The sequence below is a fragment of the Fulmarus glacialis genome, unplaced genomic scaffold, assembly GCF_000690835.1.
Source record: "Fulmarus glacialis isolate BGI_N327 unplaced genomic scaffold, ASM69083v1 scaffold49150, whole genome shotgun sequence".
In the NCBI taxonomy this organism is placed as follows: domain Eukaryota; kingdom Metazoa; phylum Chordata; class Aves; order Procellariiformes; family Procellariidae; genus Fulmarus; species Fulmarus glacialis.
Genome location: NW_009188119.1, coordinates 61,969 through 76,577, shown reverse-complemented (window position 1 = coordinate 76,577; position 14,609 = coordinate 61,969). Strand labels below are relative to the sequence as shown.

The 14,609-nt window shown below is 39.7% G+C and overlaps 1 protein-coding gene across 1 annotated transcript in view; it reads left to right on the top strand.

Annotated features, from left to right (window-relative positions):
• Nucleotides 1-857: 857 nt before the first annotated feature.
• MYO5A (myosin VA (heavy chain 12, myoxin)) overlaps nucleotides 858-14,609 on the top strand; it is a gene marked incomplete at its 3' end in the record, with an annotated part of 74,271 nt that continues 60,519 nt past the window's right edge. The window contains 4 exon segments of the mRNA XM_009577166.1: nucleotides 858-929; nucleotides 4,651-4,761; nucleotides 6,242-6,413; nucleotides 12,110-12,254. Coding sequence (XP_009575461.1) covers nucleotides 858-929; nucleotides 4,651-4,761; nucleotides 6,242-6,413; nucleotides 12,110-12,254 — 500 coding nt within the window.

The window sequence follows — 14,609 nt, the reverse complement described above, 5'->3', positions numbered from 1 at the left end:
CAGCTTTTTATGAGTTGAAATTTCCTTTTTTTTTCCCTTTTCTTTTTAGGCTGTAGATCATTTCATGAACTCTTTCAGCTCTTATCAAAAGAGCTGTTAAGATAGGAAGATAGCTGTATCTCCTTCTGCAGTATCTGTGATTGTGCAATGGAAGTGGAAAACTATTTGACTGCTGAAGCGACTGCTGAGCCGCTTGCATTGCTAATTCCGTTCTGTCAGCAATGTCAATTAGTACTTCAGGAGGTTAATATCTCAGAAGAGAGGCTTTGTGAGTCATATGGTCTCATTTGATAGATAATTATTATAGTCTGCTGATTTCTTCATGTGATCTAAGATGAAATCATGAGGTATGAGAGAATACTGCGATTTCCTATTATATTTTCTTATTATATAAAATTGTGGTAATACAGCTAGCTTTCTGACCTGCCAGTGAAAAATGAAAACTTGTCTCTGTATTTTTTTCTGCTGTGAACTCTTCTAGAGTCACTACATAGCGATCACTAAGTCATTGCCTTTCAGCAGCCCCGCTTGTCCTTCCTTGAACAAAGTATGGTGATTCCACACTTCCATGTGATTTAGGAGGTGGTGGGGTTCCTGTATCAGTCTGCTGAGGCTGGAAGACTCTAGGCAAGAAACTGAGTTTCAAAATAGACCTGTCAATATGCATTTATTTGTCTGTTTTCCTTCTGAATTCAAGGGTCTCTCATCTGTGTGCCTTACATTTTCATTCTGATTTTTTTTTTTTAACTAGTTTAGAATAAGTGATGGTCCTGTGAATGCTCAGCTGGAGATAGCTGGCTGCTGTCTCCAGCCCTGAGTGCCAGCATGATGGTGTGGCTTTGACATAGGGTGGGAGGATGGGCTGCATGTCCTCCTCATGCCTCTTCGAGTCCTCCGTCTCCGATGAGGAGAGGAAGGAGTCATCAGTGGTGAGCCAGAAACATACCTGCAGAGAAGGTACAGGATTATTACCTGGGTAGCAAAGCTAAGTTTATTAGAGCCAAATCAATACTGAAATGTAAGTGCAAGTGACGCTATCAGTAAGCTTGGGTTATCATGAAGGGTAACAATATTTACTTAAAATTTCATTCGCTGCCTTTCCTTAAGTAAATCATACTGTTATCTCCCCTATCAGCAGTTTTATTCTGGTGGTTCAAAATTTACATTGAACTATTGCAAAGAGGTACATATTCATTGACCATAATCAGGCACAATTTCAGTAAAGTTCATTTGTTTCTTGCCGTAATTTTTATGTCATTTCAGTGCATTTTTCGGCTAGAATTTCCTTCCCGTTTTAGAAGGCTGATTTGTAAATCAGTGAATTCTCTAGAAGTTTATCGTATTTTAGTCTTATTTTAATGTAGTCATAAACTTGATTTTATGTACTAGTCAATAAAGAGGGATGAATAGTAGACATACTAGAGTAGGTATTTCCCACGAGAGAGGCCCTTGGTCCTGTTTCTACCAGTGGTGGTGCTCTGTTTTCTGCTATGCAGTGGGATCCCACTAAAGGCTAGGCAGCCATGGGATTTTAACATCAACTGATTATATAAAAGATAGAATGAAAATCTGATTTTGCAAATCATTCTGCTAAATTAATGAGGTGAGAATGTTGTGAAATGATTCAATGCTTATAATTAGAACATCTCTCTCTTTCCTCCCACCTGTTCTTTTTACCAGGTGTTTTCTTTGGCAGGGATTTAAGGCTGGGCAATGATGCTAGAGATGAAAAGCTACAGCTCAGTGCTCATAGGATGACTTTAGCATCTGTAGGGTTATCTCATGTGGAAGGTTCAGCTGTCTGTAGTAACCCAGTTTCTATGGTGATCTGTTTCCTGCTTTCTCTTCCCCTTCTCTAGGCAGTAGAAAATGGACAGTTTCAGCTGAATAAATTAAAGGTGCCTATTTCATGCTGGCATAGATCATGTAGTTAGAAACTGCTACGCAGCATTTGCTGCCTGAAGTTAACAGTATTTGTGCCTTACAAGGCTGCTGACTTTTTTACATCAGGAAACTTTTCTTTGTGTAGCCTGGAGGAGACCAGCCTGCTAACCTGTTTTGCCAGACAGTATTTAAATGCTTTCCTCTTTCGTATTGCACTTACTTTGCTTTCTGTTAATTCCTGTGATGAGAGGGAAGCAGCATCCCATCAGAAATATGGGGGATGGGGAACGGCCGCGGTGGCGGGGGTCAGGGAGGCCTGGGCAGGCTGTGGTGCGCAGGCGGCCCTCCGCCGCGGGTGCCATCTTTCCCTTAAACTGAACAACTTCCCGCCGTCTGGCAGGGGTTTGACTTTTAGTTTGTTTTTTGGTTTTTTTTTTCAAGAAAAGAGACTTCTGTGAACAGGTGCATTGGGATGAGTTTGGATATCTGTGCGTTTATGAAGTTTTACAGGGAATCCTTTGTTTAAAAACCAAGTGGAAAGGAAAGAAGACATTGCTCCTGAGAGCACTGCTTGACTCTAATACTGCACCTCTGTTGTCACGTCCTGGTTAATTATTTTGGAATTATTCTGTAGTTTCTGTAGGTTTGTACTTGCATTGGCACATACACTTGTTAGCACACACCTTCATTTAACTCAACTGCGAGTTGTGGATACAGCAGGGCTGAAAACAAACAAATAATCCAAGCGCCCAAACCGTGGCTTCTGCTGCTAATCTCCAGGCTGCTCCAGTGCCTTTTTGTTGGCCTCCATTGCTGTTATATACAGTGCTCTGTGAATGGCAAGAGCACATACTGAAGAATTGTTCTGGGATTCTTTCATTTTTCAAATAGTTCATCAATATTCCTATCTTTTGGGGGGGGTGGGGAAGAGGGTATGTAAGTAATAAAGTAATACTGCACTTTTGTACTGAAAACGAGCAAATATATGTGAAACCAGTAAAGCTCAAAGGAAAAAAAAACATAACCACATATTTACTACAAAGAACGAAGTTTCTTGTCTTTGTATAAAGTAGATTCTTAGGGCCGGCATACACGTCCAGTGAAGATGAAGCAAGACCAGGTGTGGGAGCATAACATATTCTGTAGTGGGAACAATGAAAGTGAATTTTTAATTCTTTATTTCGTTATTTTTCTCCTTTCACTCGGTAGAGAGAATTGGTTTACATGTATGGCGTAAACTTTTCAAGAGTTCGGGAGCTTTCTAGATGAAGGCAGCGGCAGTGCTTTAAAGGCTGCGATGTACTAAGGGTGAAAGCCATTGACCGAGGCTGTTGTACAATACCCACGTGCACTGTTCTTGAGAAGCATCCTGGGGAGCAAATTGCTTTGTGAAGCTCGAAATAATTCCAGGCCCTGCGCCTCCCTGGCAGCCTCCAGCTGTCGGCAGGTGCGCGCCCCTCTCCTGGGCCAGGGCTGCGGCCCATTGGGTCTCGCTCCCCAGCCCGCGGCCTTTGCTGAACACATTTTATTGTTTCCCGCCTGGCAACAAGAAGGCAATATGAAGTTTGATCTTTCAAAAACAAGAAGTTTGTCATTTTAAGTAGTGAGAAAACTGGGTTAGTAAGAGGGGAAAAGCTTCAGCATTCTTTGAGGCAGAAGATCTATACAAAAATAAGTTGTGTAAGATTCGGTGATGAAGCTGTATGACCAAATGCAGTTTCCTCTGCATCAAATGCCGTGCTTTGAGAAATACATTACAGTTATTTTGAAATAATTTAGTGGATTGGAATGTTTTGCAACATGGCTGCACCTCTAAAGCCAAGAAGCTGTTTTGTTTGCAAAGGTGATGGGTGTGGGATGATCTCAGTGCTCTCTAGGCATTGCAAGAACATCAGTCCAGAAGCTTTAATATATGAAAAATGTCCTAGCCTTTTCCTTGTGTTACTCAAGAGCTGTTATCATATGTACATATTTGCATGTATCTGCAACTGTATAAGTAACTAGATGGTTTCCATACACCTTTAATTGATTCTTGAATATGAGATAACCATTATATCTTCACTCATTTAAAAATATGAATATTCTTTATGTTTTTAAAAACAAGTCATACATTTGTTCTGGGTTACTTTTATGAATAAAGTTTGGGTGAAAATGGTCGTTAACTGGAATGCTAGTTTGTTATTTTTTTCTATTATTTGGAGGCCTTTTCAAGCAAATCTTTTCAGATTTTTTCTTTTGGCATTCTGGAGATAATCCATTTTAAACTTGCCCTGTTTGCAACTGCAAAGGAAAGAGCTTGAGATCAGGTAGCTTTGCCTGAATTAACACAGACATGCCAAAGTGTTCTCTTAGGGGGAAAAAAAAGCTATCTAATGTTATGTTGCAAATCCATTTAGAATCTGCTCAGAAGAGTTTCTCCAAGTAATTTTTTTGATAGCCAAGTTTTTGATCTCTCTGAAAACATGATTTTTTTTCTTTGTAGATTTTCAGCATTGAATGTGTACTTTGGAACATTATTTTGCATGGAAAATGCCCTTTTCTTTCCATGTAGGCAATAAAATTAAGCTTGTGTAGCCTTTTATCAATAGACAGAACAACTGATTCACCTCAGATGTACTAATTAACTTGTCTCTTGCTTAAGGGTTTGGCTGTTAAACATGTATTTTAAAAAAGACAAAAAAAAGGTTTTGGTGTCACGTATATTGATGATTTAACTATATTGCAACAAAAAGTCACTGATCTTTTGTTGTTGTTTTTGTATTGCAGTATGCCAGGGTTTGGATCCCTGATCCAGAGGAGGTCTGGAAGTCAGCAGAACTTCTCAAAGATTATAAACCTGGAGATAAAGTCCTCCAACTTCGACTTGAAGAGGGCAAGGTAGGTCTACATATTGTTCATAAGCTGATTGTTCTTGCTCTTGACCGGAGACTGATGTATCTAACACAGGAAGCTGTATTGTCAGAATATATCCGTATTTATGTATGTGCAATTATTCTTGTCCACTGACTTCGAGTAGTATTTTTTTTGTGTGACGCATTATACTATTTATTTACAAAAATCTATTTTGCTTGATTTTTAAAAATAAAATAAAATGTGTTGCTTTTATCCAACTGCCTGTTACGTTCAGTTGCATCATCTTTTTCTACTTAGGCTGTTAAAGCTATAGCCCTCGTTTGATATTCCAGTGAGAACAGTGTTGCTAGGAGAACAGTGTTGCAGAGAAAGAATTGTGTCTTTTAAGTCGAGCATAACCATCAGAAGATTAATAAAGATAAAAAGGGGCAAGGATTAAGAGCATTACAAAAATGATGCTGTATAAGGTGTAGAGAAATGATGACAAATCTGTGAAAAGCTCACATACTTCTAGTGAAGGCCTGTTCATTTTTTTCATGCCATTTAAATGGTTATTTAATTTTAATATATAATGATGGTGATCCCTCAGATCTTCTTGTGGAAAATAAAGATGTATTGCAGTTGGTCAAATATTTATTTTTAATTTCTTTTCTTCTTACCGGTGATCAACTTAGATCCTACTTTCATGTAGAGACCTACATAGCCATGAACTAAAAAGAACAGATTATATATATAGAATAGCTTCTAAATAAAATATTTTACTTGAATGCGTTTCAGTCTTTGACCCACTCACATTTGATGTATAGCAAGCTGAGTTCAACCTTGCTAACGTGACAAGATTAATCCCGCCCCCCTCCCCCCCCATATTCCAGGCTGTGTGGTGATGCTGCACCCTCGAGTATTGCAGAATGGGGGTGTTTGCCAATTAAGTCACATTGTGTGGGACAAGAAAATAGCAGGTAAATAAAGTAATTTTAGATCTAGAGACAGATGCAATTAAAACATTTACATTAGAGATTAATTTATATTTGCAAAAATTGTAAGTAGCATTTTTTTCAGTCTGTGTGTTCTTTGTGGCGTTCTGCCAACGTTCTTGTGTCGTATTACTGTGTGTGAAGCTGGCTATAGACTGATGGGAGTCTGCTTCCTCTGTCTGTTCCGCTCAAGAGGAAAATAATATGAAAAACTAGTTATATTTATGATATAGCATATTTCATTTTATTTAATAAGAAGATTTGACAGCAAAAGAAAGGGGTTTGCTTAAGTAATAGTTTAAAAAGATGAGGTCTCTTTATGGTTGCCTGTTGCATATAGAAAACCCTTTTGGGAAATTTTAAGTGACGTTTTTGGAGAAAGAACTGCTCCCTTAAATCACCAGATAATTTAAATCTCGCATTGTGTTTTTGTAACTTGGGCATGTTTTGCTGGGAAGAATGGTTGGAGGGACTGAATGGGGAAACCTAAGCACCAGCTCTTTCAGCATGCGTTTCCATTTGATTTTCAGGACCTAGAATATTGCCTAGATCCGAAGACCAAGGAGCTCCCGCCCTTGCGAAACCCTGACATACTTGTTGGTGAAAATGACCTCACAGCGCTCAGTTATCTCCATGAACCTGCTGTTTTACATAACCTCAAAGTTCGATTTATAGACTCTAAACTAATCTATACCTATTGTGGCAAGTACTGTCTTTTCATACCATAATCTTTACAGAGAATGCTGTAGATGGGGAAAGGAAAGTTGATGATTGATATGCATGCTTTTAACTTAAAATCATTTAATGATAGGACATGTTGGGCTGTTCTCGTGAAAGTCCCTGTGTTTGTGGTCATTAAGTGCATCACGTAGACTTGAAAGTATTAAGGTTCAGAGAAAATGGACTTTGCTTTGTATCTCTCTAGCTTCCCAAAGGACTCTGTTTATAAAATGTGTATTCAGCAATTTCAGCTTGCCAATGGGATTCCTGGCTGGTTGCTGTTCCCCATAGGCTTGCTTAGGTAGGCACGGGCTGGAGGAGAGCTCCACACGGTGCAGGTGCAGGAGGCTACCCATGCTGTTTGGTGGATTTATTGCCTACCTCTGCATTGAGCTCCTCTATCTCTGCACGGAAGATACCAGTTTATTTTCTTTTTCATGTTTTCCAATCAGTGGCACTACAGGACTGAATTTGTAACAGTGTGTGAGCCAGTGCTTGTCTGTTCACAATTATGAACAATCTTGGTTTTAAAAATACCACTGAACTCACAGTAGAGGTTACGCAAAGTTGTAATTGCCTGTGATATTTTCAGATGGCCAGAATGGGGGAAGTTACTTTAATGATCACTTCATCATAGGTTCAAAATTGCAGCCGAGTGGTCTATTTTAAAGAAACATTGTGAGATAGCTTAGGCTTAAAATTTGGATTTCATGTTTCTGGGCTTTTTTCTGTATGTGCATGTATTTCTTTTAAATCTCAGTGTTTAGTCAAAACACATTACTAACTTTTAATATAACCTTTTGTTAATTTTTCAAATATTCAAATACGTACTTTGGATATTGTGTTAGTGCATAAGAAACAGTTTAAGTCATTGGTGGATTTTTTACATTTTAAGCTGAGTAAAGCAAAACATAATATGATGACGTGATTGCTAAAAACCAGATATTGAAAATTTCCTTCTCATAATTGTCTGATTAAGGCAAAGACACATTCTTCCAGTAGGTGTAGTCAAATTATCATTTGCATATTCATTGTAGCTCAGTTTATGCCAGCAGAAAACATGTCCCATCGTTTCTTTTTAAATACGCAATTTAACTTTGTCTCTAATCAGACTTTTGTAGGGCAGTCCCAGTTCTGGGTGTCGCATGCCAGAGTATATTGAGCTTTCTTGATGTCATCATATATTAGACTTGATGTTTATAATTTCATTGTACTTCGCCCTACTTTGCAAACTATAGAGCAGGGAAGTCATGTTGCAAGGTGGCCCTTGACAGATACCAGCTAATCACGACTGCAGGTGTTTGAAGCAGGAATTTGTGGTTTGCAGCTGAAGGCCTTGTCCTGTCCTGGTCTGCATATGGAGTATGCCAAGGGTCAGATTGTCCCTCTTTTGGTCACTGTTACAGCTCCACCCATGGTGGTGGGTATGGAGAGCTAAGGCAACCAGCACATTAAACATGTTGTGTTGGGCAGACTGCAGGCATTAATCCTGCCACATTTTGCTCACTCCGGCTATTCCTAATCTGCGGATGCCCAGCAGAGTGCATCTGCTCCCAGTCCTGCTCTCAGCAGTGTCCAGACCACGGGGGAGAGAATCAGACTTTGCCTCCCTCTGCTTGCAGCCAGCCTTCATTCCCGTAGGAGTGGGAGATGATTCATACCCACGTCTCATCCCATCATGCAGTCAGAGCATGACTAGAGGCACAGAATAATTTAGGTTGGAAGGGACTTCTGGAAGTCTTCAGTGGAGCTCCCTACTTAAAACAGGTCTGACCAGATCAGGTTGCTCAGGGCTTGGACCAGTCAAAGAATCTGAGTATTTGAGTATCTCCAGTGATGGAGATACCACAGCCTCTCTGGGCAGCCCTTGCTGAGGGTGCATGTTCCGGTCCCAGCACTGGGAAACCACCTCAGTTCCCCCAGTTTAGACATTGTCTGTGTTTCTGTCCCTAGTCCCCCACGGCAAAGCTCTTGATGGGGGAACGTTTTGTGCAAGGGCTTTTGTGCAACTGGAGTCTCATGGCCTGAGCTTGTAAGGGGTTTTCAGTCTGAGTTTCGTCGTCCCGTGCCTACTGATACCACCATACCCCCCCATAAGACAGCCTGCCCGGTTTGTGTTTCGGCTGCTTGCAAACATGCTCTGTGTTTAGCATCGTTTAAGAGGCTTTCAAAAGGAACGTGCTGTGTGCTAGTTTTGTTTCGCTGTGTTTGGGAAAACATGTTGTTTTCATGTTTTCTCTAGTGCAGCTTTAGTTGTGGGTTCGGCTGGTTTCGTGGTTTCTCATAGGGCTGGAAGGCCTTTAGCTCTTCATGGAATGGGTCTGCCAGCGGGCTGGGATGGCGGAGCTTGGTTGGCTGTTTTGCTTCCAAACAAGTCTCAAGTGGCGATTCTGGGAACTGCGTGTGGGTTTATTAGAAACACGTGGTTCTGGTAGCGTGGGGGTTCCGGGTGGTCAAAGTGCAGGTGAGGGAGGTTTAATGCTAACGGTGACCTGAGGCATGCAGTATGCTATGGATGTATTACCTTAGGATATAGGCATATGTATGTTATGTTGTAAACTAAGGAAAATAAAGTTGGCGTGTTGGCCTTTAAAAACCCGATCCTTTGGCCACAGACGTTCACCTTTCAAACCGCTCCATCGGTTCCCATCCCGAGTGCAAGTTCCTTCCCCTCTGCAGAGATTGTTGCCCTAGAGCTCTGCCTGCGGAAGGAATTGTATTTGCTTCCTTAATCTGATTCACACATTAGCCAGGTTAGTTTAAATACCCCGTGAAGGTGGTTTGAGCTAACCCAGCTGATTTAGCCCAAAGGAGATTAAAAACACTTTAATCCACCAAGAGAATTATGGTAACATTATTCTCAACCAGCAGAACTAGAACTGGGACGGATGGATGTCCATGGCACTAGAAATTAATTCAACCATGCTGTCCTTAGTGTAATATGTCAAATGGATATTAAATTCTTTAAAATTTCACTGTGAAGTAATCCAAACTTTTAAACAGAAAACCTCCCGATTTCTTAATTTCAAGTCAGCCTTTCACCAGCAATTCAGAGGTGATTTATAACTTTGCTTTAGTGTTGGGAATATGAAATGAAGAATTAATGAAGGAAGTTGAAAAGTTACAAAGGAAAATTTGAACGCATACATGGAAGAACTGCTATGGCTGTGATGAAAACTCAGTGAATACCCCTGGTTAGTTCAGATGTATAAAGTAATACCTGCTCTGCAGGAGAGCAAACTTTAATTTAAATTAATAAATTATTTATATTAATATCCAGTTTGTCCACAGATGGCTGAATATGTTCAAGATAAAAGAATTAGCTAAGAAGAATGGCAAAAAGAGTAGCCAGAGTTTAATTTAGTGTAATTGTAGGAACGAAAACACACATAAATCTGATTTGGGAAGGCCCGTGATATTTCTTAAAACAGCAATATGATTTAGTGGAGATAAAGAGAAGTTGTATATAAATTAATCTGGATTAGAGTCCTGTGAGACAGGCTAATTTAAAAGTTCCATAGAAAGCATATAATTCCTAACTCACTTGGATATTCCCAGATGGTAGTTGCTTGTTGTTTTTACAGATCACGACTGAAGTTAAATGATTTAGCGTGCTGCAGACTTGTCATGGGACTGCTTGTTTTGAGGTGAAGGGTTTATTTTTGCCAATGTAGCCAAAAGCGGGAGGGAATTGTCTGAAGCCTCGCACAACTTTTTTTTAATGGCTCTTTGATTAGACTTGCAAGCCTGGGAGGCTTGGCTCGGCAGCTCGGCCTCACTTAACTTTTTACTGCTTTTTCACAGTTACAAAGGGCAGATGTTTAAAACGGACACCGAAAATATTCCTGGAGCCTGCTAGTACTGAGGTCCCTTCTCCTCCCTAACCCCCCTCTTATTTTTTGGCTCATCACTACAGTGTTAGAACTTGGCATAAATTTTTATAGAGACTTTTCACTCGAGCTCCTGAGTCACTTCAGTGAAGTCATGGCTGATGGAAAAACACCGACGCTACTTACCTGGGCGTGTCTAGCCATCAAACTTGCCATATATTCGAGGAAACAGATCCAAGTCTCTCAGATCTCTTTGTGAAAGATATTCTGTTGTTGTTTAATGTTTTTGCTATCATTTGTGCTTGTTCTATAAACGCATGACAGGATTTAAAAATGGGATGATGTGCCCAGCAGCAGTGCCAGGCTATAGATGCTTTCACTTCTCTTCTCCCAGCTTTTCCATGGAAAATTTCCGAGATAGACATCACAACACTGTGATTCGTGTGGAGCAGAGGGCTGGGATCTGCATTGAGGAAGTGTGTGTGTGCCTGTGAATTTCTGAGTAAATTTAGAAGCGAGTTGAGTGCTATGGAAATGCTTCTGGTGCAGGTTCTTCAGGGATGGCTTGTCCAAGGAGCATGTGCAAGCATGCTTTCCATAGTCACTATGTAGCCATCTGCACCTGCATTGTCGCTTTTAGGCACCAAAATATATATGTACGAAGAAATTCCATTTTTAAAATGGCCACAGTTAAAATTAGAGTTTCTGGGTTTTTTTTCCCCTTATCACATTGTCAGGATGAGGAGGAATTGCCATGTCAAGAGAGCACAGTTTGCCTGACAAGGCTGGGTCTCATGTGGCAGTGATCAGCGTTTTCACCCCTGCACGGAGCAAATAAGGGTTCCCTACCCATTGTAAATGCTGTAGGAGAGAAAGATATAAGTAATCTTTGCCAAATCATCCCTGTGGGCAGAGCAATCCTCGTTTCTCATGAAAAAGAAAATCGTACCAAAAGCATTTGAGATCTCATTTTGTGGCTAGGAAGGATGTATGGTGTGAGACTCAAGTTTTCCTGTGCGGGAAGAGGATGGCATGAGTTTAGAAATGCTGTAGTAATGAGTGGTATTAAAAAAGGCAGATATGTGTTTAATTGGGATGGAAAAACTAGAAAATGGAAAGCATAAGTGGTTATACACACAGATGTGTGAGATGAGGGTTTTATGGTGCCTTCTAGAGTTGTAATTACTTAATTTCCTGGCATGACTGTGTACCACTGTGTATCAGCCCTATGAAATATGTCTACACGTATTTATTTTTGATCCCTTTGAGCAGGAGGTTGTCCTGCCTCACTGGTAGAGATGCCCTGGAATCCAAATTACACCATGACTCTAATTTGTTGCTTGTTACAAAAACTGAAGATGTTATTCCTGGGCACAGCATAACAAGGGTTAACACACTTCACATATCCAAACTGACAGTCAACGAGGCCATGTAGTAGTTGTAATTCACAAATCACGTTATCATTTGTAATTCACAGTAAAACACAGGGAAGTACAATGCACATTCTTTGGTTTACTGCACTGAGCAGGCTGTATTTCAAGTCGACACACTCTGAATCTGGTTGTTTCTGCATGCCAGCTTTAGAGAAGACAGGTAGAGAGAAAACGTAGAAAGTTGTCCCTGGTGTGTTTCCTGAAGCAGGGTAGAAGTAAACTCTTCTGACACTTTCTGTACACAAATCTGTGGTCAGAATAAATATCTGTTGAAATCAGTAATATCAGATCCTTATTCTTCCCCAGTTAATATTTTTAGAAAGGTTAGAACAATAGCTGGTGTTAAAGCCATTTTTTGGTTTGTTTTATTTTGATACAACTATTAATAATTCCTTTTGTTTGATTTCCTTTGTAGGTATCGTCTTAGTGGCCATAAATCCGTATGAACAACTGCCTATCTATGGCGAAGATATCATCAATGCGTACAGTGGCCAAAATATGGGGGATATGGATCCACATATCTTTGCGGTGGCTGAAGAAGCGTATAAGCAGATGGCCAGGTTTGTAGACCACAAGTCTTGAACTCAATGTTTTTCTAAAAGGAATAAGACTTAATATTTCTGGCCGATGGCTTTTCTTTAATTTATAGCTCATGAAATACTTTGCAAGATCTGTCTTTTATCGAGTGTTTTAGTACATTTCGCAAGAGGATAAGTTGCCTAAGTTAGCGAACAGTGAAGCATTATGAATGCTGTGGAGATCGTGGCCACTGACAGGTAACAGGAATAACCACAGATCTTGTCAGTATTTAGGTCTAAAATTAGCCAGTGCTTTATAAGATTATGTTGTTTTAATTTGATTAGCAAAATGTGAAGATACTTTTTAATCATCAGTGGATTTTTAAAGAGAAAAGTGCCAGATTCTTAACTGTTTCATATTTATGTGTGAGACTGACAACAGAAAAGAAATCACTCGGCTTATGAGTGCTATTATAGGCTCCTATTCATGTTGGTAAAGTCCCAGCTACATAATCTGCCTGTGGCTGTTGTTGACTAGAATTAAGAGGGAGCAGAGGGACGATTGCACAGAGTGCCTGAAAACAGTGTCTCTAAGGACACTGCAACAGCTGCGCAGGAAATCCTCGTTTCTTTAAATATTGCATGAAAATGAACTTGTCACCCAAGGAGAATGGTTATTAGAAACTTCTTCCCCTTCACCCCAAGAGCCTGCCAATTTGAGGAGCTTTTGAAATATTTCTTTTCTAGGATAAAGATCTTTTGGGCTACTTTGGTTAACAAGATGGTCCCTGGTATCCTCACTGGTTAGCTGCAAGCTATTGATACAGTTTTCCTTGTTGACAATACAGCCCGTGATCAAATTAATCAAGTAAAACAGTGGCAGACCTCTGGATTAATTGCAGTGGCCCTCAAGCTGGAGGGGGAAGCAAGGGGAGAATGGGTTGAAAATGATAAAATATTCATCTTTGAAATTAGCTATCTGTTCATTTAAGAACCCGTATGACAGCTAGAATGAATAAAATGCTCCATATGCGGTGAAGTTAGTCAGCTGCATACGTGAATATGGTGACTCACGATACCCACGTAATAGATAATTTCAAAAGAAAACAGTACAGTACAGTGCAACATTTCATGACTTAGGGTAATTTCGAAATAGCCAATGTTTCAAAAATACCCTGCATTTGCATTGTGGAATGGCAGAGCTATTTGCCTTACTTCCTTTCTGCTAAGAAAATAGACATATAATCTGGTATGGGAATATAAAGGCAAAACTGTGTGTTATGACAGTCACATCTGCATTGTGGCTCTTTCAGTCTAGATCACTGTTGCTTTACGGATCTAGATCACTTGTTTTAAACAGACTTGCTACTCAAGTCCCTCTAAAAGCTCTACAAAATTTTATCAGCCTTATTTTACGCCTGAGGCACGGTACAGTGACCTGCAATTATATGTCAGTGATGGATGTAATCCAAATTCCCAGAATTTTTGTTCTTAATATTAACAAGTGGAAGTATGAGGCTGGAGAGGGATCTCTCTCTACGAGCTGCCTCTAACCACTGTGTGGAGCGGGCTTGCCTCTTACCTGTGTTGAAATTTCAGATTGCCGTATCGTATTCTGTGTACTTGTTAGCTGAAGCCTGTGCAGTGGAGATTTCTATCTGCCACCATCTGCATTCTCTGCTGTCAGAGGAAGACTCAGAGGGCTGGGATTTTGGCTAGAGTTTCTGCTGTGGTTTTTGCTTCTTGTGTTAATTGCCTGCTCTTCAGCTCTTGCTGCGCCCTCCAGCAATTCTGCTGTCCTGAATAACCATAAATAAGATGCGGTAGAAGTTCCTTTTTGAAACAAATGATGAGAAATTATATAAGCATGGAAATGATCTTAAATAATCCTTTTGCATTAATGAATTAATTCCTTTGTGTGTCTACAACATGTTATAAACAATTTGTTATTCTTTTATGAATAACTGACAGTACTTTCATAGGTGCAGAATGAAATCTGAGCACACAATGAAAATGAAAAAAATTCCTCTACACTGAAGTAACAATTTCATTGTTTATTTTGTTTCCCAATGTTTATTTCCTTTTCTCTCTTTTTTTTTTTTTTTGGCTTGTTTGTCTTTAAGAACTTTTTCTGTCATTTGGACATACTGGGTTTGCTCATTGAATTTTGTTTTCTAATGCTGTTTCCAATTCCTTAATCAGTTGTCCTGCCCTTTAACTTCAGTGATTCTTTCTACAGTCTGAACAAATCACCTTTTACTCCTGAATTATGAAGTTAAAGAAAAAAATGTGCAGATTTACGTTTCTGCAACTGGTTATTTAAAAATGAAAATCAGATTGTCTGTGAGTATTTCATTAACAATTTAATAATTGCATTGAATATTCATATGGTAGTTA